This window comes from Hipposideros armiger, unplaced genomic scaffold (assembly GCF_001890085.2).
Source record: "Hipposideros armiger isolate ML-2016 unplaced genomic scaffold, ASM189008v1 scaffold_2, whole genome shotgun sequence".
Lineage (NCBI taxonomy): Eukaryota > Metazoa > Chordata > Mammalia > Chiroptera > Hipposideridae > Hipposideros > Hipposideros armiger.
This window is the reverse complement of record NW_017731352.1, coordinates 3,727,549-3,750,674: the sequence shown is the minus strand read 5'-3', so window position 1 is coordinate 3,750,674 and position 23,126 is coordinate 3,727,549. Positions and strand designations below refer to the sequence as shown.

Sequence of the window (23,126 nt, the reverse complement as noted above, 5' to 3'; positions counted from 1 at the left end):
GTATATATACATGTGTATACACATATGGATATGTTTATAAATAGTCATTTTCTTCCATGAGAAATGAAGTTTTAAGGAATTCTGCCAACAAATCTTACTTTTTTATTTAAAAAAAAGAAGAAATAGTGCCATAGATCACAAAAAACTGGAAAATACTTTATTATAATAAAGTCTACAACAAAATTCAAAACCATTTTGAATTTCTGTTATCTGGAATTGCTATTATTAACAGTATCTTCATTATACTTTTAGATTAATCATTTTTTAAAACCACTATCTGAAAACAACTCTGTAAAGCAGACAGAATTAGTTCTACTTTCTATATGAAAAACCGAGAAAGATATGTTAAGTGACTTGCCTAACACTACAAAACTAGTTAATGGGTTAGCCAGAAATGCAATCAAGGTTTCCTAACTCCTAGGTCTTTCTACTAATAATCAAATGTTAGCCCCAGAATCCTCTTCCAGACTAAATCCTCTGTGGAACTCCACTAATTCAATAGGTAAAATAGAAGCTGTGCTGACTCAAGTAGATATTGAGGCCAGAATCCTGTATACCTAAGCTCTATCTCTCTTCCCCCATGATAAACTTTGAGGTACTTCTAGGGATTGTCATGACTACAAAGAACATAGTGTAAAACACCACCACCAAAGGTCAACTCCTTTTGGGAAAACCATAAGGTTAAATTCTAATCCAAATATGAGTAAAAGTAATAACTAATAAAATTGTATCTCTCACAGCTACTGTATCTTAGATTTTTATAGTGTGGGGGAGAAAGAAACTTTCCCTTACCCTACTAGGTTCTTTTGGCTAGTCTAATAATTAAACCTACATGAGCTTAGATAAACAAGAGAAAATGAATTTAATTACATATGGGAACCCCACATACATGAGTCTGAGGCCCTGCATTCGTGAGAGGTTGAGAAACAGAAAAAGAAAATGAAGAATATATGACTCTGAAATAGGGATGAGATAAGGCACCTTGGGGCTTTAGAGGGGAGGAGGGTCATTCTCAGGACAATAATAACACATACTCAGTGATTAGATGTTTGCCCTGCCCTATACATAGGTCATAAAACATTATTTCTGGTGATAACTCTTTTTATTGACAAGGTCCCTGTGAGGTCTCTGAATGTTAGAGACCTTGACTTAATGTTAGGTCTCTGAATGTTAGGTCTCAGAGACCTTGACTTATAGACAGAGCCATGTCTGCAAGAAAACAACAAAATGTCTGTTGGTCTGCACTTGTAGACAGAATCAAAACTTGCGATAACAGAAAATGCCCCAAAACAGCTACTGGCTTACAGGCAATCAACACTTTTTGTTCAAACAATGCTACCCTGGGCTGGCCGAGTGGCGCAATGGTTAAGAACTGGCTTGGGATGCCAGAGGGCCCCGGTTCGGATCCCACATATGAGGGCCAGTGACACTGCCCTCTACAGCTAAGATGCTGAACAACAGCTCAACCTGGAGCTGGGCTGCCGTGAGTCGCCGGCAACGGCTTAGGCTGCAGCCCCTGTGGCAGTGGGTTGCCATGGGCTACCGTGTGTAGCCAGCAGCCAGCGTGAGCAGCCAGCAGCCGCAGTGAGCGGCCGTCCAGAAGCCGGCGACTGATCTGCCTCGCCCGGGAAGAGCGCAATGATGGTGCCAACTTGGGCCAGTGAAGCAACGTCCTCCACAACTAGACTGAAGAACAAAACGACAGCAACTTGTCTGTTCCCCTTCCCCCAATTCCCCAGCACTGTTCCCATCCCCCCAATTCCCCAATAAAAATCTTTGAAAAAAAACAATGCTACCCTGTCATCACCGCCCCTATATAACCCACATCACCCTCTCCCTCGGGGCTGCAAGTCTCCTTTAGACAAGCAGCCCAGGCTGTAGCCATCTTTACTCAGCCCAACAGACTCTCTCTTATTAAAATACTTGCCTGACCATGCACATTACCGGCCGACCTATCAGCCCCTAATGTAAATTGTCTACAGGAGACGTAAAAGTTTCTCATGAGCCCACAGGGTCTGGACTGTGTCTTGACTTCCTTCAGCCCAAAATAATTCATATGGCAAAGTGACACATCTTGGGGAGGCCTATTTTGAACACCATCAATAGTCACAAATATAACTCAATGGAAGTCAAGTTACATCCCGTATGTATCATTCCAAAGATTGTAGCCACAAAGGGTTTACTGATTACTGAGCTACTCCCATGCATTGTGTGATAGGACAGGAAGGGGGAAGAGTATTTCATTTCTTTGGCAATACTATCACTTCATTTACATTTCTGACATAAAAACACTAGCTATGCCATGTTTCCGCAGTTAAATATGGATACCTTTCTTCAAATAAAATTTTAAAAAATCTTATACGGATGGCATCTTATGTTATGAACTATTCTAGGTAAATAGGGTGGGGTGGGGGGCAATGCCAACAAGAGTCAGGCAAACCTCTCCAAAGCAGCACAGGCTCTAGGAACACTAAAATAGAGGAACAGCTGGCAAAAGTTAAAGGATTATTTCAAGGTTTCTGAGCAGTTTCTGAAATGTAAATGGTGAACAGCCTATGCTGTTGACAGACTGACATCTGAAACAGAAACAGAGGTGACAACACTTGATTTACAGCCATAAATAAATATACGTAAGTGCAAAGTACAGCGTAAACTTCCTGTTCCCACCCACCTGAGTAAACGATTATAACATCACTATTCCATGTACTTCTGCCAAAGGACTATTGCCATAGGCACACACAAGGCTCACAAAACAAAGCAGTATTATTATTATTATTATTATTATTATTATTATTATTATATATTTTTAAAGATTTATTGGGGAATTGAGGGAGGGAACAGAGTTGGGGAATCGGGGAAGGGGAATAGACAAGTTGCTGTCCTTTTTTTCTTCTTCAGTGTAGTTATGGAGGATGTCTCTTCACTGGCCCATGTTGGTATTGTGATCACTGCACTCTTCCTGGCTGAGATAGATTGGTTGCCGGCCATTGCACGACCGCTCATGGTGGCTCTTGGCAGCTCACAGCAGCTCTCGCCAGCTGCCAGCCGCTCACGCTGGCTGCCCACCACTCAAGCTGGCTGCCCACCACTCACGGTAGCTCAAAGCAGCCCACTGCAAGCCCGCTGCAGCCTACGCCTTCGCCGGTAACTCAGGTCAGCCCAGCTCCAGGTCGAGCTGTTGTTCACCATCTTAGCTATAGAGGACTCAGCGTCACTGACCCATGTGGGATCCGATCCGGGAGCCCTGCTGCTCAGAGCTTGTGCTCCCAAGCCAACTCTTAACCAACAAGCCACTCGGCCGGCTGAAAGCAGTATTATTTTTTAAAATAGTAGCACAAACTGTCCAGGGTTTGAGCAGTAATCAACTGGCAGGTCAAGTTTATTAATCCCAAGTGCCAAAGAGGAAGCAAACCTCAAGTTTAATTTACCTTTGAAAATAAACCTTAAATTTGGAAGAGAACCAAGGTGGAAATGACTGAGAGTTTACATAGAAAACCACCAAACAATAAGAATGCATCTACAAAAAGCATCAGGAAAGTCAGAGTGGATGTTAAAGTTTAAAACATATGAGGTCAGGAAAAAAAAAAAAAAAACAAGAACCACCCTTCCATCAGCTCCAAAGAAGCCCATTATCAGCTCCAAACCTTTCTTCACTATCAAACGCATTACATCCAGTAAATGAGCAGTTATACCCCAAAATGTATCCTGAAGTTGTAACACAAAATAATTTAAAGACTGGTGGTCTTCCGAAAAAGATAGCAAACTGGAATCTGACTTTGTTTTCTTCTTGCCCGTGATACAAATTACCCATGTAAGCTAAAGCAAATAATTTTTTGTCTCTCACCCTTCTCATGTGTTAAAAAGGGAATCTAATAGCTACACAACATATCTCACAATATTGTAGTAATTATCTAATAAAATAATATACATCAAAGGATGACCTAAAATACTAAATATCATGTAACTTCTACACTGTAAAAGATACCCATTTTAACAATTGTTACCGGCCAAGAGAGGCCCCCCTCAAAAGAATTTTAGGTTTTCTTTCCTATAGAAATATTAAGTATAGAAATGTTAAGTCTCCTCCCTAATTTCTTAGTTTCTTAGCCCTTGGCTTTGATTACTTTTCTAACCAGTTTGTAGATCCTAGACTAAAGATTGCTCCTAACCTGAATCCTAAAATTCTATCCCCCTGCTTCTTGATTGCTTTGTAAATCAGTTTCTGAATCCTAAACAATGGAAGTCTCCTGCTTCAGATAACTATTTGAAAGACTGTGACTTCCTAATGTCCCCCAGGCCAGTAAGCTAAATGCCAAACCCATTCTGGGCCCAGACAACTAATACCACCTGAGTAACAGGCTGAATAGCAACAGGCTTCATGAGAGCTAACAAATTTATTAATTAAAATCTATTTTTCCTCATTCAGGGGCTTTGGGGATACAGAGGATACTCCAACAAGATTGCTGGTCCCAACCAAAGAAGCCAACGCGGTCTTCCAGGCGGAGCTCAAGACCCCTTCCTTGCATTTGAGATCAGCTAGGGTGAGAGTTCCGTGAATCCCCCAATAGGCAGGGACAGCTCTATGACCCTGCCCAGCAGGAAGCAGATACAGACGAGACCTCCTGTCCGTCGGCTTCCCATAGAGATTTCATGGGGATCATGTCTCTCAAGGGGAAGGCTAGGTAGGCAGATAGAGGCAGACATTGGGTCTCTGCATTCCTGCACGTCCCACAGAATGTGACCGCCCGGTGACCTATCCTCTCCACCCAAAACTTATTTTCATTGTAACTACCCCTAAAACAAATGGGTACAACTAGATCTAGATCAGACCAGTCACTTGCACCTGCGCAGTACATCCTGTCAATCACAGATGCCAATCAAGTGGTCCCACGCCCTTAGGGGAACAGCCCATTCTAGAGAAGGGATAAAACCCCCAAGTCCTAAAAAGTTCGAGCCTTTTTCCCTTTTTTCCTTTTTGGACGCCCTGCTCTCTTGACCACTTATTCCTTTTCGAGCCCTTTGAGCCTCGCCCTTCTGCGTGGCCTACTCCAACTCTTTGGAATGTAATTTCTTTTCTAATAATGGGCCCTTGAGCCATTCTCTACTGCTTGGGCCTACTTCTACTCTTTGAAATGTATTGTCTTTATGAATAAACTACTTTTTCAGCGCTTTACTCTGGCATCTCGTTCAATTCCTTGCTCGAGTTGCCAAGGACCTGGATTTCGCACCGAAAAGGGCCCACTTTCCGACAGCACAATGAGTCATAGCAAATAGAAGGTTTATTTTTTGTTAACTAAACTTAAAAAGATTCCATATTGTCTATTGTTGACTCAAGAAGAAAAATCCCTATGCTTTTATGCTGAGAAATCATCTTATCGCAATAGCCAGAATCTATACAAGCTCTGGTTCTCTCTCAACATCACAGATACAGAACAATCTTCAGAACAATCTTCAGAGGTCATTTGTCAAAAAACAAACAAAAAAAACCCAACTTATTTCAATAGCCTGAGCAATTTTTCAATTGAGCTTTGAATTCTGACATAACACATTATATATTTAAGTAAGAGTGGGGAGATATATTGTGAAAACTTTTAGAGCATCCCATCTTTTTGAGAGAAAAGGTATTAGTGTACAAAACAATGGGATCCATTTAAACATGTGGTGAACGCCTACGGCACTGCAGAGGTTTGTGCTGTGTGGTGTGGGAGCTGCAAGCCGCTCAACACAAATTTTAATCTAAACCAAATGCTGCGATCTTGTTCCAAGCTTCCTACTTGCTGGAAAGACTGAAAGAATTAAACACGTGAAATAATGGCTTACCCGGAACAGGCACTCAATGACAGTTTTTGGCTGTTTTGAGAACAAAGATGATGATGATAAAGTATATGATGTGGGTCTCATGTACTAACTACACAGACTATCACTTGGCTTTCTTATTTAGTATGTGTGACTACACTGAAAATCTAACAATCTAGCATTCAAAAACATATGGTAAGACTTTTTGGTTTTGTTTTTACTGTTTCTACTTAGGCAAAGACACTTCCGGTGTTACACACATTGCGGAAACTTTGCCGGTGATCCATGAAACATATATATGGTGATTGGCCATTATACTATAACTGCTATGAGTTTTATACTATAACAACCTCCTGGTCAGGGTAGATATGGCCCAATCATATAAAATGATGAGCTGAGCCCTGAACATATGGAAACATTTAGTAAGTAATGAAGGAGAGTTTGTTAGTTACTAGTGAGAGATCAAACTAAAAGGTTGTGATGGAGAAAAGGCTAGAAAAGGCATGAGAATTACACATACAGCAGCTAAATGGAGCAAGCAAGAACAGCCAGTCCAAAGGGAGAGGAGAATGGATTGAGTGTGCAGGCAGAGTTTAGAAGTGATGATGCAGAACACAGAGGAAAGGAGAGATACAGAGGGTCAAAGAGAGACTGAGACCTGGAGCAATCCTGGGGATAACCAGGCTCAGCTCCAGTCCACATGCACCCTTATAATAAATCTTCTATTCTTGGACATAATATGAGTGTGCTATCACTGAAAACCAAAGGGACCAAACTACATCTCAATCTTCTACATGACATTTCCACCCAACAGACTGAATTCCTAAATTCATAATCTCTTTTGATGTATTTTCTAACTTCAGTTTCTATCATAAACTGCTGAGGTGAGTGGGCACACCCTTTTATGGGTATACTTCCTGTAATGTGATATCTACTATATCAATTAGCTGACCACATACAATTCAAATTTATCAACTATATGTATTGACTCAAGAGCAGGGCAATTTAAAACAGATCAAATATTTGAATTCTTACTAGGCAAGGCACTTCTTTTTAAGAAGTAACTTTTTAAAAAAGATATTTTTCTGTTCTTCCTTCTCCCAAGCTCTAATTCAACATTTTTACTCCAAAAAATATGCTACACCTACCTTTGCTCATTAACTGAGGAGAAAGGTGAGTAGAAGCATAACTAAAGCCTATCCTATCATCAGAAATCACCTAAGAACTATGGTTTGCTTACTCGCCTCTGGTAAATTACTGCTTCTACCAGAAATTCTTATTTCCAAAGAAATAGGGAAGTAACTCAGGTCCTATAATATTCATGTCTTTTTTTTTTTAACTTAGTAAAAAATAGTTAACTAAATACAGACAAATTGTAAACGGCCCAGGAATTTAAAAGTAAGATTTAAGGTTATACTTTTGTTTCTGCCCTGTTTCAAAGGGGCATTAGAAAAAGAGCAGCAAGGGAAGTTTATGGAGTGTATTAGATTCCACTAAAGCAAACAATTCTCAATTTCAAAGAACACACATTGGTCTTTGAAAGGCAGATATATGACTTTTACTTCTATGAGCAATGGTTTCTAGCACAAATTTGAAGTAGTTCTTCATAAGAACAAATTCACAAAATCCACAAATCCTGGGCAGTCTTTAATTGTCTGCCAATCAATCACAAGCATATTCTGAGGATTTTCTATATGTTCACTGTTAAGATATACATCAGACAATTCCTGTACTCAAAAGTTTTAAAATTTAATAGGGAAATAAGAAACTATATGGTGGAAGAACTTGCAAATTATAAATGGACATATAATTAAGTGTTAAACTATATTATACAAAAGGGCCAGAAGACTATAAAGGAAAGGTAGATCATGTAGAAAAATTCATTCAGCCCCTACCTCACTCCATATATAAAAATTAACTCAAAATGGATCTATGACCTAAATATAAGAACTACAAAGGGGTAAATTTTTTGTGAATCAAATTCAGCAGTGCGTTCTTAGAATTGACAACTAAAGCATAAGTAACAAAAGAAAAAAATAGATAAACTGGACTTCATAAAAATTTAAAACTTTCGGGCTGGCCAAGTGGCTCGTTGGTTAAGTGTTGGCTTGGGAGCACAAGCTCTGAGCAGCAGGGCCCTGGTTCGGATCCCACGTGGGCCAGTGATGCTGCGCCCTCTACAGCTAAGATGGTGAACAACAGCTTGACCTGAAGCTGGGCTGCGGTGAGTTACCGGTGATGGCGTAGGCTGCAGCCCCTGCTGCAGTGGGTTGCCATAAGCTACCGTGAGCGGCCAGCAGCCAGCGTGAGCTGCCTGCAGCTGCTGTGAGCTGCCATGAGCCGCCGTGAGCAGCCATCCAATGGCCGGCAACCAATCTGACTCAGCCGGGGCCAGAGAAAGGTGGGAATGGGGAGTTCCTGTTTGGGATGATAAAAAAGTTCTTGAAATAGAGAGTGGTAATGTTTGCACAACATTGTGAATGTACTTAATACAACTGAACTGTACATTTAAAAATGGTTAAATGGTAAATTTATGTTATGTATATTTCCCACATACAAAAAAGAAAACAAGTGCTACGAATGGGCTTGGGCCAGAGGCCTCCTACGTTTATCTTGGCGGCAGAGCAGTGGCAAACATGGAATGAAGCCCACAACCAACTGGCCAGTACACAAATAGTAGGCAAACACAAGCAGTTTCAACATTGCTGGGCAGGATACACTGTCACCCTGAGCATAGCACAAAGGACTTACATCCAAAAATGGTTTCCAAGTCCTCTTAAGGCTTGGTTTCCTGGCTTCCTTTCAAGCTCCCCATCTGTCCACAAGAATAGAACCAGGGAGCCAGAACAGCAACAACCTGAAAGAAGTCCAACACCAGGAACTGTCCGTTGGCAAGTGCTAGTCAGAAGCTGAGGACTTCAGCAGTGCCAAAGCCCTGTTCTCAACAAGGGTCAACAAGTCTGCAAACACACTCTTGTCTTTCTCTCCCTCTTTAAACCATTTTTATGAAGCATAATATACATACAGAAAAGGGCACATCATAAGAAAGATTTTTTTAAGCCTATTAGGAAAAATTTAAGCTCAATAATCTCAAATGCATCTCTTGATAAATTGGGAGTTAAAAAATAAAATTACTTCAGCACAAACAGCATTTTCTTAACAGCCAGATGTTAACATTTTTCTTTTGATTTATTTTTCCCCAAGTGGAAGAGCTAATGATAGCTATCAAAAAACTCAAGTTGTGGGGCCGGCCAGGTGGTGCAGTTGGTTATTAAGAGCATGAGCTCTGAGCAACAGGGTCGCCAGTTAGATTCCCACATGGGCCAGTGAGCTGCGCCCAAACTGAGCTGCCACTGAGCTGCCAACAGGTGGCAGAATGGCTCAGCTGGTGAGGGCACATACTCTTAACAACAAGGTTGCCAGTTTGACTCCCACATGGGATGGTGGGCTGCGCCCCCCACCACTAAGACTGAACATTGCACCTTGAGCTGAGCAGTTGCTCAGTTGGTGAGAGCACAAGCTCTTAACAAGGTTGCCAGTTCGACTCCTGCATGGGATGGTGGGCTACGCCCCCACCCCCACCTCCGCACTCCCACCACTAGACTGAAAGCTGTGAATGAACTTGGAGCTGATGGGTCCTGAAAAACCACAAGGTTCTCCCCTTCCCCAATTTCCCAACACTGTTCCCTTTCCCAATTCCCCAATAAAATCTTAAAAAACAAAAACTCATGTTGTATATTAGATGGTCAACTTAGCAACAAATCTGTCACAGATTAAGATTACCAATTTAGACTACCATAGTCATGCAAAACCCCCAGAGTGATATCAAATTCCTCCCTTCCTTTCACGTTCCACATTTCTTCAAATTCATCTCAAAGCAACTCATCTACATTCACAACATTTCTTCTATCTGCTCAGTTCTGTCCACCTTGGCTATTAAAATTATCTCCATCTTCCTTGCTAATGTTATTTCACCAGGACCACTACAATAGCTCCCTCTAAGTGTTCTCCTAGCTTCACTTTTTCTTCTTTTGGCAAAATACTGAGTTTTATTAGTTATCCCTAAGCTTGACAAATAAATTTTGAAACAAGCTACAATAACATTTTAAAAGAAGGGGGCTTCTCGTAATTGTGGAACAGAGGTGGGAATGTAGGGTGGAGGTTGTCCAAAGTCCCATTTTGAACATAATCCCATTTTGAAGACGCGTATTAATTTTGGCTCTGCACATTTCGGAAACCTAACCTTGCTAACAGAATGAAGGGTGAAATGTTTTGTTTTTAATCTTGAGATCCATTTTATCTAACTATCACACAGAGAGTTGGAAGTAAAAGAGAGTTGCTTTTAATGTGCAAAACAACAATTCCAACCTTAGTGATTTTTTTCCTGGGATCTTAGTACCATGGTTTCACTCTTGACTATATTATAATCCATCCTTCACATATGAATCAAATGATCCTATATGAACATAAATCACACTGCATCATTCCTGTTTGAAACCCTCTAATGGTTTCCTATTATACTTAGAATAAAAATCCAAATTTCTTACCAAGGCCAACTTCTTGCCTTTGTTCTTCCCTCTGCCTGTATTTTGCATTCCCAGATCAGCCTGCCTTCTTAGGCACATTTTATTATTGATCCCACTTCAAAAAATATTAGGAAATACTAAAATAGTTTTCTAGGAAGGTCTTGAAGTAGATATGTATATTTTCATATTCCTGTCCAAATGATAAATACTTAAAAACAAAATGAAATAATCACTATAGCTAGATTAAAAAATGAATAGCCTACACAATTGTTGGTAAAATATCTAAGTGTACTTATCGCACCTTGCTACTCTGTCAGATTTTTGGTCTAGGAACAATAGGAGGAAGGTGGTGTAACACAATGCTTAAAGAGAAATGTACTTTAGTGCCAGACAAACCAAAGACAATAAAGGCAATTAACACTATTTTACAATAACTGAACAAAAGATCCTCCAAATGTGTTTTGAAGAATTATTTTTTGAAAAGGAATTATCTTTTACATTGAAATTAAAGTCATTATGAAAAATTTGAAAAATCACACTGAAAAATCCTAAGAAACTTAAAAAGGAAATATGTGAGGAAACCTGCCACCAAAAAATGCTCTCATCATTAGAAGCAAATAGTACATTTCTATTATAGGATGTAACAGAAGCATTTATTTCATTATTTATCTGAAAAAATATCTGGTTAGCTAATTCAGTGATCTGGGTTTTCTCTTCCTGATTACACAATGCTGCTTTTCCCCCCCAAAAGACATACATAGGGTCATTAGAAGTCTGATCTGACAGTCATCTGGAGCACAAACCAAATGACTTTAAGCAAAACCATGTAGACGCTAAAATGATCTGCAAGGAAAAGTAGCCGTGTTTTGTAAATAATCAACATGGAATTAAAAATTATCTGTGGGCTCAAGGACAGAGATAGTGCACTTCGAGGCTTTAGAAACAATATTATATATTACTGTACTTAATGCCTCCTCTGCCTGACTGCCTATAAAGATGACTGGGTGAGACAGTTTTATTCTGTGTTGCTCAATCTCAATTCCTGGTCTTTATTTAGCTTCTCATCATTGCCTTGGAGATTCTGACAAAAATGCCAAGAATTCTGAGATCTAACCAAAGTGGAATAGTGGCCAACTTCTGTACAATCCTATTGACCCATTTTGTACTTCTGTGATAGCTGCCAGGACCCTGAGGCTGGTTTCCAGATTCTATGCACAAGTAGGAGTACCCAAATTTTCAGATGATTCCATCTCTGAAAAGGGATTCTAGGAAACAGGGTTTTTCCTATTATTCTTATTATCTCTGCAAAGAAGACTGTTACATAAAATCAATCTGAATGTATGGCATATATGTAATGGAAAACAGTTTACAAAGGGAAATTGGGTGAAGTCGAACTCACCTGTCCACTCTTCCCTATTTCCAGCTCCATTATCGCAACAGGGGTGTGTATTTGAGCTGAGTGCCTTGACTGTGATTTGCTGTCAACTCTCCAGCTCAGGCCCCGAAGCCCGCTGTCCCAACGGCTCTGGTTCATGAGACTCTCTCGGATTTTCGTCTTATGGCTCTTCCAGAATTTAGAAATGACAGCAGCTTGATCAGATGTGATCCCTCCTTGCTTTTTGGTTTGAGCAGTCAAGAAGGCCTCCAGCTGGTTGAAATCCATGTCAGCAGATGCAATAGACTATAATGACAGAAAAAGTCATACACTTGAATTTGGTAGATAACTAGAAAAACGTAGCTTAACTACAGACTGTATGTTGAGTGATTCATAATCACTAAATAAGTTTTCAAAAAAGGGTCATCAAGTGACAGTAATGAGAGTAAGCTCTTCATAAAAACAAAAATATTTCCCTTGGCAGATATCAAATATCAGAAAAGCTACTGTTAAAATCCCATACCATTTGGGCTGGCTGAGTGGCGCGTTGGTTAAGAGCTGGCTTGGGACACCAGAAGGCCCCGGTTCGGATCCCACATATGAGGGCCAGTGACACGGCCCTCTACAGCTAAGATGCTGAACAACAGCTCAACCTGGAGCTGGGATGCTGTGAGTTGCCGGTGGCGGCGTAGGCTGCAGCCCCTGCTGCAGTGGGTTGCCAGCAGCCAGCGTGAGCGGCTGTCCAGAAGCCAGCGACTGATCTGCCTCACCCGGGAAGAACTCAATGATGGTGCCAACTTGGGCCAGTGAAGCAACGTCCTCCACAACTAGATTGAAGAACAAAAAGGACAGCAACTTCTCTGTTCCCCTTCCCCCAATTCCCCAATAAAATCTTTAAAAAAAAAAAAAATTTCCATACCATTCAAATTTTATGCCAATAACTATAATTTAATTTTTAAATATCTAGTACTATGGTAGGAAAATAATAAAATAATGAATAAAAATAACATAAGGCAATAAAATTAATCAGCTCTTTGATGAAATCTGAATAATTTCACAGTGCCTTATAGCCATGCTTGGTTCAACATACTATAATTGTATGACGCCTTATCCACAAGAAGCACTATGAAAATTCTGTTAAATGAATGTATTATTTTAGCTTTGTAGTCCAACTTCAGCCAAATAGCTCATTCACAATATTGCTTTGAAATTGTACACTACTTTATGCTTTCACATAAAATTTCAAACCTTAATTGCCATTGCTGTTATGAGAACAGTAAGCAGCTAAATTGAAGTAGGAAGTCATCAGAGGGCTGGGGCAATGGAGCCTTGGCAAGGACAGTGACAGTTAATGATTTGGTCTTAGGACAAGCTTTCCCCTGCATCTTCTTTGGTGTGTCCTATCCTCTCCTGTCCATTGGGATTGGCATCAGCTCCAAACCAGACAAATCACAGTACCCTCCTTTCTCTGGGCATAATGAATGATCCAAATGAATCTCCCAATTTAGAATAGGAGGAGAAGGGCCAGCCAAGTGGCACATTGGTTAAGAGCTGGCTTGGGACGCCAGAGGGCCCCAGTTCAGATCCCACATGAGGGCCAGTGATACTGCCCTCTGCAGCTAAGATGCTGAACAACAGCTCAACCTGGAGCTGGGCTGCAGTGGGTTGCCATGGGCTGCAGTGTGTGGCCAGCAGCCAGCATGAGCAGCCATCCAGAAGCCGGCGACTGATCTGCCTCGCGCGAGAAGAGCGCAATGATGGTGCCAACTCGGGCCAGGTGGCGACATCCTCCACAACTAGACTGAAGAACAAAAGGACAGCAACTTTGTTCCCCTTCCCCTGATTCCCCAGCACTGTTCTCATCCCCCGGTTCCCCAATAAAAAAAATCTTTAAAAAAAAAAAAAAAGAGTAGGAGGAGAAATGGTCTTGCCTCTTGGGATCATAGGACCAGAAGAATATGAGGATGGGATTGTAGACAACCATTTTGATCTTTTGGCAAATGCCTGATTGCAATAAAAAAGAATGAAGACAAGCAAGATGGGAGTGGGTTCTAATGGAGTGATATTCCTGTCCTATAATCCCCAGGGTCCTGGTTCCTACAGACTTCTTTCTATTCGATATGTTATCTCAGCATTCTTTCCATCTATTGGCACCCCTAAATTCCACTTATTATTCAAGTCAGTTTAAACTGTATTCCTATTATTTGGAACCAAGAGTCTTGACTAAACTTGAGCAGTAGCATTAAGAAGAGGAATGTAAAGGTAGACAATGTACAGGTAGAGTAAAGGTAGAGTACAGGTAGAGGAAGTGGGACTGGGGTCAAAAAACAAACATGCTACCTTTTATTCCTCCATTAATATAAATAAATTTTATAAAATTTGGTAGATTAAAAGGTATGTCTAATTGCAATTCAATAAACATTTATTGAATACTTGCCAATTTAGGCAGTATGAGAACCCAAAATCTCTGGCTATGCCACTCAATAGAAATATTAATTTATATAATATACTATAATTAAGTTAAATTATTTTCATTGGCACTTTGCTTCACAATATCACATCACAATTCAGGTGATCTGTATTATTCTTTTCCTCATATCATATCAAGATACTCATTCTGATATAATTTCACTTGTGACAGAAGTTATTTTGGTTGGTTCCAGTCAACAATATCTTGAATGGGGTCAACTTATCCAAATTTAGAATAATTAGAAATTAAATGAGGAATTGACTTTGAGTTCAACATCATCAATTTTCATCTAATTCAAGAAATATTTGAATAGCTACCATGGAACAGACACTGTCCAAGGCGTGCCACCTCCATCTACTGGTATTTAACGTTACCAACGTCTTGCTTTACAAAATCCTCCCATGTATATCACAAGCCAAAAACTCCTATGTAAGCATAGAAAATAATCCAGGGTGCTAATTTCCATTTGCCTAATCAAAATGTAAACCATCATACTAATATTTTTGACAAGGTTGTTGCTGCTAGAATATAATCACAGAGCAACACACCACATGGTATAGTTGATAGTGGGCAGCTTGGAGAAACCACTGGTCTTCTACTCAACAGAGATCAGCATTATGCTAAAGATGTACTTGATTGAAATATGATGCCTCCAATAACAATTTTTCAATATTAAAAATTAATAATTATCAGTCTGAAACTGAAATTTCAAATGAACACAAAAAGTGAGGTAGTAGGAGAGAAGAAAAGTGAATTAAAAGCACGCCAAGTTGTTCCTGGCTACTTCATAGAAGAGAAACAGATTGATACATATGTAATTCCTATAAAAATCTTAGCAAAAATTTTTGTATATAAAAACAAAGTTATTCTAAAATTTACATGGAAAGGCAAAGGAAGTAGAATAGATATAATAATTTTTAAGAAGAACAATAAAGTGGGTGGGATCAGTCTTCCCCACTTCAAGACTTAACATACAGCTCCAACAATCATGACTCTGTGGTATTTACAGAGGGACAGATACAGAGGCGAATGGAACAGAATAAATAACACAGAAAGAGACCCACACAAATATGGTCAACTGACTTTTCACAAAGGTGCAAAAGCAATTCAATGGAGGAAAGATAGCCTCTTCAACAAAAGGGGCTCGAACAAGTAGATATCAACAGATTTAAAAAAAAGAACCTCTACCTAAGTCTCATAACTTATATAAAAATTAATTCAAAATGAATCACGGGCTTAGATATTACATAACATTAGTATTTTTTCATAGGAGAAAATATTTGGGATCTAGGATAGGCAAAGAGTTCTTAGATTTGACACCAAAGAAGTTTTTCCATAAAAGGAAAAACTGTTAAAGTGGACCTCATCAAAATTAACTTTGCCCTGTGCAAAAAAAAAACTATGAAGAGGATGAAAAGACAAGCCACAAACTGGAAGAAAATGTTTCAAATCATATATCCAACAAAGAACTAGTATCTACAATATATAAAGTTTTTTTTTCTTTTTTAAAGATTTTATTGGGGAATTGGGGGAGGGAACAGCGTTGGGGAATTGGGGGAAGGGGAACAGACAAGTTGCTGTCCTTTTGTTCTTCATTCTAGTTGTGGAGGGTGTTGCTTCACTGGCCCATGTTGGTATTGTGATCATTGCGCTCTTCCCGGGTGAGGCAGATCGGTTGCCGGCCTCTGGACGGCCGCTCACAGTGGCTCAGGCAGCTTATGCCAGCTGCTGGCTGCTCATGCTAGCTGCTGGCCACTCATGATAGCTCACAGCAGCCCACTGCAGCCTATGCCATCGCCGGCGACTCACGGCAGCCCAGCTCCAGGTCAAGCTGTTGTTCACCATCTTAGCTGTAGAGGGCGCAGCATCACTGACCCTAATGTGGGATCCGAACCAGGGCCCTGCTGCTCCGAGCTGGTGTCCCAAGCCAGCTCTTAACCAACGAGCCACTCAGCTGGCCCAAGAACTTTTAAATTCAATGTTAAAAAACAAACAACCCCAATAGAAACTGGACAAAAGATGAGAGACATTTCACCAGAGTGTATATACAGATGGTAAAAAGTACATGAAAAATGTTCAACATCATTAGCCATTAGAAAAATGAAAATTAAAGCCACAATGAGATACCACTACACACTTATCAGAACGTCTAAAATTGGAAAACTGTAACAAGGCCAACTGCTGCCAGGGATACCGAGAAACTGGATCACTGATACATTGCTGGTGGGAATGTGAAACTAGTATACCCACACTGAAAAACACTTTAGCAATTTATTAAAAAACTAAAACCTCAATTACCACATGACCTACCAATAGCATTTCTTGGCATTTATCCCAGGAAAGAAAGACTTATGTCCACAGAAAAAGTTATACACAAATGTCTCCAGCAGATTTACTTGTAATAACCAAAAATTGGAAACAAACCAAATGTCCTTCAATGGGTGAAAGGTTCAATAAACTGTAGTACATCCATACCACGAAATACTACTCCGCCATCAAAAGACACTGGACCACACAACCTGCATGAATTCCCAAAGAATTATGCTGAGTGAAAAAAGCCAATCAGAAAAGGTTATACATTGTATTATTCTATTTATATGATAGTCTTGAAATGACAAATTACAAAAATGGGAAACAGATTAGTGGTTGTCAGGAGTTCAAGAAAAGGGGGTGGCTCTTTGAAGAAGACAAGGTCACAATTGCAGGGGAATTCCAGTCCATGGCAACTGCTCCTGCCTCACCACTGTTCACTCTTGCTCAGGAACAAGTCAGTCAGCAAGCTATGTTGCAGCTGTGGCTTTGAAAGATATCAGAAAGACACCTGTGGAACCAGAGGTGGCCATTCACCAATTTAGAATTACCTTAACCAGTCACGGTGTAAAATCCCTGGAGAAGATGTGTGCTGACTTCACCAGAGGCACAAAGAAAAGAACCTCAAAGTGGAAGGACCAGTTCAGAAGCCCACCAAGACTCAGAATCACTATGAGGACAACTCCTTTTGATGAACGTTCTAAGACTTGAGGTCTTTTTCAGATGAGGATCCACAAGCAATTCATTGACTTGTATAGTCCTTTATGAGATTGCTAAGCAGATTACCTCCATCAGTATTTAGCCAGGCGTCAAATACTGACTTAAGCCATAGTAAGTAATACAAAGAGATGCTTAAATCAACTATTTTAATAAATTGATTATCAGTTGCTTAAAAAAAAGAAGAGTTAGGGATGGCTCGGAGGAAAGTGGATATGCCTATAAAACTGCAACACAAGAGATCTTAGTAGTGATGGAAAGTTCTATATCTTAACTCCATCAATGTCAATAATCATCCTTTGGTATCCGGGAATTGGTACCAGGCAGATACCAAAATCTTCGGCTGCCCAAGTCCCTTATATAAAATGGTGTAAAACAATGCATACAGTCAGCCCTCCACACCTGCAGATTTCCAACCTTGGATCAAAAATACTGTTTTCAATCTCCAGTTGGTTGAATCCATAGATGCAAAACCCATGGATACGAGGGCCAGCTGTATAGTGGTTGTGATATTATATTATAGTTTTGTAAGATGTTATCATTGGGAGAAACTGGTAAAGAGTACAATGCTTATCTCTTTGTATTACTTCTTACAGCTGCATGTGAATTTACAATTACCTAAATAAAAGGCTTAATTTTAGAAAATCTAAATAGGGCCGGCCAAGTGGCACGTTGATTAAAAGTTGGCTTGGGACGCCAGCACTGAGCAGCAGGGCCGGGGTTTGGATCCCACATGAGGGCCAGTGATGCTGTGCCCTCTACAGCTAAGATGGTGAACAACAGCTCAACCTGGAGCTGGGCTGCCATGAATCAATTGCCAGTGATGGTGTAGGCTGCAGCCCCTGCTGCAGTGGGCTGTCGTGGGCTACCGTGAGAGGCAGGCAGCCGGCGTGAGCTGCCGTGAGCGGCCATCCAATGGCCGGTGAGCGACTGCCTCACCCAGGACGAGTGCAATAATACCAACATGGGCCAGTGAAGCGACGTCCTCCACGACTAGACTGAAGAACAAAAGGACAGCAACTTGTCTGTTCCCCTCCCCCAACTCCCCAATAAAAATCTTAAAAAAAAAATCTAAATAAAAAGCTTAATTAAAAAAACTATAAGGACTTCTCTGATAAGCAGATTTAAGTTCTAAGTCTTCAATATGGTTTACAAGACAGGTCATGATCAAGCACCTCCTCTACCACTCTAGCTTCATTTCTCTTCATCTCCCCCTACCTCTCATAATTTTCCACTCATTCATTCTCCCTTCCATTCAAACTGAACTCCTTTTAGCTCCTATATATGCCCTTCTTTCTCTATTCTCTGGACCTTTGCCTATGCTATTTCTTTTGTCTAGTTGCTGTTCCTTCAATCCATTTTGTTGACACCATCTTTTATATATACAGAAAGCCTTCCCGAGACCCCCAAATCTGGAACAAAGGTCTCTTTCTAGGCTGCTTAGTAAACTAGTGATATTTATCACAATGTAGGTTAACTGTCAGGCCTATATCTCATTCTAAAATTTAAATGCTTTGACAGGGCAGAGACATTGCCCCCTCTTGTTTAAAATTTAATCTCTGGGGCCTAGCACAGTGACTGGCACATAGTAGGTGACCAATAAATGTATGTTGAATGAGTGAATAGCTGGATGAGCATGGAATTCAGAATCCAATAGACCTGGTCCTGACTATTCAACCTTGAGAGAGCTTTTAATCTTGTTGTACCTCAATTTCCTTTTTTTTTTTTTAAAGATTTTATTGGGGAGATGGGGGAGTGGAACAGTGTTGGGGAATCGGTGAAGGGGAACAGACAAGTTGCTATCCTTTTGTTCTTCAGTCTAGTTGTGGAGGATGTTGCTTTACTGGCCCATGTTGGTATCATCATTGTGCTCTTCCCAGGTGAGGCAGTAACTCGCCTGCCATTGGACGGCCACGGCAGCTCACGAAAGCTCACGCCAGCAGTCGGCCAGCCCCACTGCAGCCTACGCCGTGGCCAGCGACTCATGGCAGCCCAGCTCCAGGTCGAGCTGTTGTTCACCATCTTAGCTGTAGAGGGCACAGCGTCACTGCCCTAATGTGGGATCCAAACTGGGGCCTTGCTGCTCAGAGCTGGCATCCCAAGCCAACTCTTAACCAACACGCCACTCGGCCGGCCCTCAATTTCCTAATTTATAACATGGAGACATAATACAGAAAATGGCAATTTTAAAGCTTGACTCCAAAATTCTTTGACGTTTCTCCCACTGAGATTTAAGAGTCTATATTCCATACATAGAATATAGGCTGTATGATTGCTTGACCAGAATATCATGGCAATTCAAACTATATGACATTCTGTACAAGGCAAAACTATGGAGACAGTAAAAAGATCAGCAATTGGCACAGGGGAGAGAGAGGAATATATAGGTGGAGCACAGAGGATTTTTAAGGCTGTTAAACTATTCTATATTATAGTATAACAATAGATACACACTCGTATCATTATACATTTGCTAAAATCTATAAAATGTACAATACCAAGAGTGAATCCTAATGTAAACTATGGACTTTGGGCGATATTTGGTTCATCCATTGTAACAAATGTACCACTCTAGTGCAGGATGATTGTGGGGGAGGCTGTGGGTATACATATGTGGGGACAGGGGAGCATTATAGGAACTCTATACTTTCTACTCCATTTTGTTATGAACCAAAAACTGCTCTAAAAACTAAAGTCCTTTTTTTTTCAAGTGAATGAAAAGAAAGATCATGGCAGAGTGATGCTGTGCCAATTTTCTGGCTCAGTTTTAGGAAACTAGCCACTTCCATTTTGTTTCTCTTGAAAGGCATGCTCTTACAGCCCAGCCATCACGCTGTAAGCAGCTTATGGAGAGGAAGCTTCCTCAAAAGGACTCCAGCCCTCAGGCTGTCACTAGGCTCCCAGACAACAGCCAGTTAAATGAGACACTTTGAAAGTGGATCCTCCAGCCTCCAATTGAGGGACACCCTAAGAACAGAGCCTTCCCCTCTGAGCTCTGCCTGAAGTTCAGATTCATGAGCTAAATAAAACAATTATGATTGCTATTCTTTTAAAATAATAAATAATGAAAAAAGAACTGAACTCAAGACAATGATTCCTTTTTAGTAAATTGCCCATTAAGGATCAAGTGTATTACTTATTTAAGTAACTGAGAGGTTAATATTTGAAAATGAGAAGCTTTGATATTAATCAACCCCACAGCATTTTAGTACTGTCAGTCTCCTATAATTTAATATTTATTATAATCATAAATTTCTTCTTGTTTGCTTTTTGTTGAAAGCAACAGTATTTAAAGGTGGCACTACAAATAAATCCACTACAAATAAATCACAGAAAGCCAGTTCCTATTACTCTTTGGTAGATAAAACATAACTTTTCCATTAAGCTTCTAGTTTATTAGAGTGGTATTTCAAAACAAAGGTTCAGTGATTAAACCAAACAAATATGGATTAATAGCATTTAGTGAGAAAATACTTTCATACAATGTAAACATCACGTATCCGAACAAAGATTCCACTATTATCACCCAGTAGGAATGCATCAAATGACACATACTTCTGCCTCTAGTTTTCCAATAAAAATGAAAATACCTCTATAAAAAGTATAGAATACCTTTGGAAACCACCGAGTTCTAAATGCATTTATTTCTAAATTTTTTAATTAATACTTTAATTTTTAGGGCAGTTTTAGGTTCACAGGAAAATTGAGTGGACTGAGTTCCCACATACTCTCACCCATGTCCACCTCTGCACACACAGCCTTCGCCACCATCGATATCCTCATCAGTGTGATACATTTGTTACAAAGGATAAGCCAATATTGACACATCATTATCAACCAAAGTCTCACTCTTAACATTGTAAGTTTTGACCAATGTATAACAACATGTATTCACCATTATGGTATCACACTGAATAATTTCACTGCCCTAAAAGTCCCTTGTGTTCCATCTCTGCATCACTACCTCCCTCCCCCACCGAAATACTCATTAAATATCAATTAGATACAGTTGATTGATTGGCCTGTTTGGTTTAGCTGTGTCCTCACTGACTTTTTGCAAGCTGGATTTGTTCATTACTGATAGAGGGGTGTTGAAGTCTCCAACTATAATAGTGGCTTTATCTATTTCTCCGTCCAGTTTTATCAGTTTTTGCCTCATGTATTTTGACTCTGTTGTTAGGTGCAAATATGTTAAGGATTGTTATGTCTTCTTGGAGAACTGATTCCTTTATCATTATGAAATGCCCCTCTTTATCCCTGATAATTTTCCTTGCTCTGAACTCTGCTTTGTCTGAAATTACTAAAGCTACTCCAGTTTTCATTTGATTAGTGTTAGCATAGTATATCTTTACCCATCTTCTTACTTTTAATCAATATGTCATTATATTTAAAATGTGTTTATTGTAGACAATATATAGTTGGCTCTCTGTTTTTTTTAATCTACTCTAACAGTCTCTGTCTTTTTATAGGTATAAAAACTGATAGAAGTGCCAAGAAAAATAGATGAATCCATTATTACAGTTGGAGAATTCAACACTTCTGTGTTGATAACTGTCATATCCAGTAGGCATATCAAGTAGGCAGAACAACACTATCAGTCAACTGGATCTAATTGACATATATATATATATATTTGGATGACTAGTTCATCCAAAACATTCTTCTCAAGCTCACATGGAACACTGAGCAAGACAAACCACATTCTGAGCCATAAAACACACATTAATACATTTAAAAGAATAGAAATTATACACTGTCTGCTCTCGGATCACAATGGAATTAAACATGAAATCAATGACAGAAAAATAGCTGAAAAACCCTATAATACGTGGAAATTAAATAACACACTTCTAAATAATACATAGATCAAAGAAGAAATCTCAAAAATAAAAATATTTTGAACAAAATTAAAATGAAAATACAATCAATCTAAATTTGTGATGCAACAAAAGCAATTCTTACAGAGACATGTATAGCATTGAATACATATATTAGAAAAGAAGAAAGGTTTAAAATCAATAATCTGAACATCCACATTAGAAATCTAAACAAAGAAGAGCAATTAAATCCAAAGTAAGCAGAAGAAAGAATAAAAATCAGAGCAGAAATCACTGAAATTGATAAAAGGAAATCAATTGAGAAAATCAATTAAACCAAAAGCTGGTTCCTTGAAAAAACTCAAATTAAGTTGATAAGACTCTAGCCAAGTTAACAAAAAAAAGGAAAAAACAAATTACTAGTATCAGAAAAGAAAGAGGCCATTACTACTGATCCCATGGACATTAAAAGGATAATAAAGGAGTATTATGAACAACTGTATGCCCACAAATTTGATAATCTAGAAGAAATGGACCAAGTCCTAGAATTACACAATCTACCAAAATTTACACAGAAACAATAAATAATTTGAATAGGCCTGTATCTACCTAAATAAAAATGGAATCAATAATTAATAACTTTCCAAGACAGAAAGCACCAAGTCCAGATTGGTTCATTGGTGATTTCTACCAAATATTTAAAGAAGAAATTATATCAATTCTCTACTATCTCTTCCAGAAAATAGAAGCAGAAGAAGTATTTTCGAACTCATTCTATGAGACTGGCATTATTATAATACCAAAACCAGAAAGACATTAAAAAAAAGAAAACCTAGGGCCGGCCAAGTGGTGCGTTGGTTAAGAGCTGGCTTGGGACGCCAGAGGGCCCCCGTTCAGATCCCACATATAAGGGCCAGTGACACTGCCCTCTACAGCTAAGATGCTGAACAACAGCCCAAACTGGAGCTGGGCTGCCCTGAGTTGCCGGCAGTGGTGTAGGCTGCAGCCCCTGTGGCAGTGGGTTCCATGGGCTACCATGTGCAGCCAGCAGCCAGCGTGAACGGCGGTCCAGAAGCCGGCGACTGATCTGCCTTGCCCGGGAAGAGCGCAATGAT

The 23,126-nt window shown here is 39.8% G+C and overlaps 1 protein-coding gene across 3 annotated transcripts in view; it reads right to left on the bottom strand.

Moving 5' to 3' along the window:
• Positions 1 to 23,126, bottom strand: part of COMMD1 (copper metabolism domain containing 1) — a 126,403-nt gene that overhangs the window by 53,384 nt on the left and 49,893 nt on the right. For 2 of the 3 annotated variants that reach the window (XM_019634106.1, XM_019634228.1), the window contains exon 2: positions 11,722 to 12,003. In XM_019634106.1, coding sequence (XP_019489651.1) covers positions 11,722 to 12,003 — 282 coding nt within the window. Of the gene's footprint in view, positions 1 to 8,547; positions 8,654 to 11,721; positions 12,004 to 23,126 lie in introns of all 3 variants that reach the window. The other variant, XM_019634167.1, reaches the window with a different exon arrangement.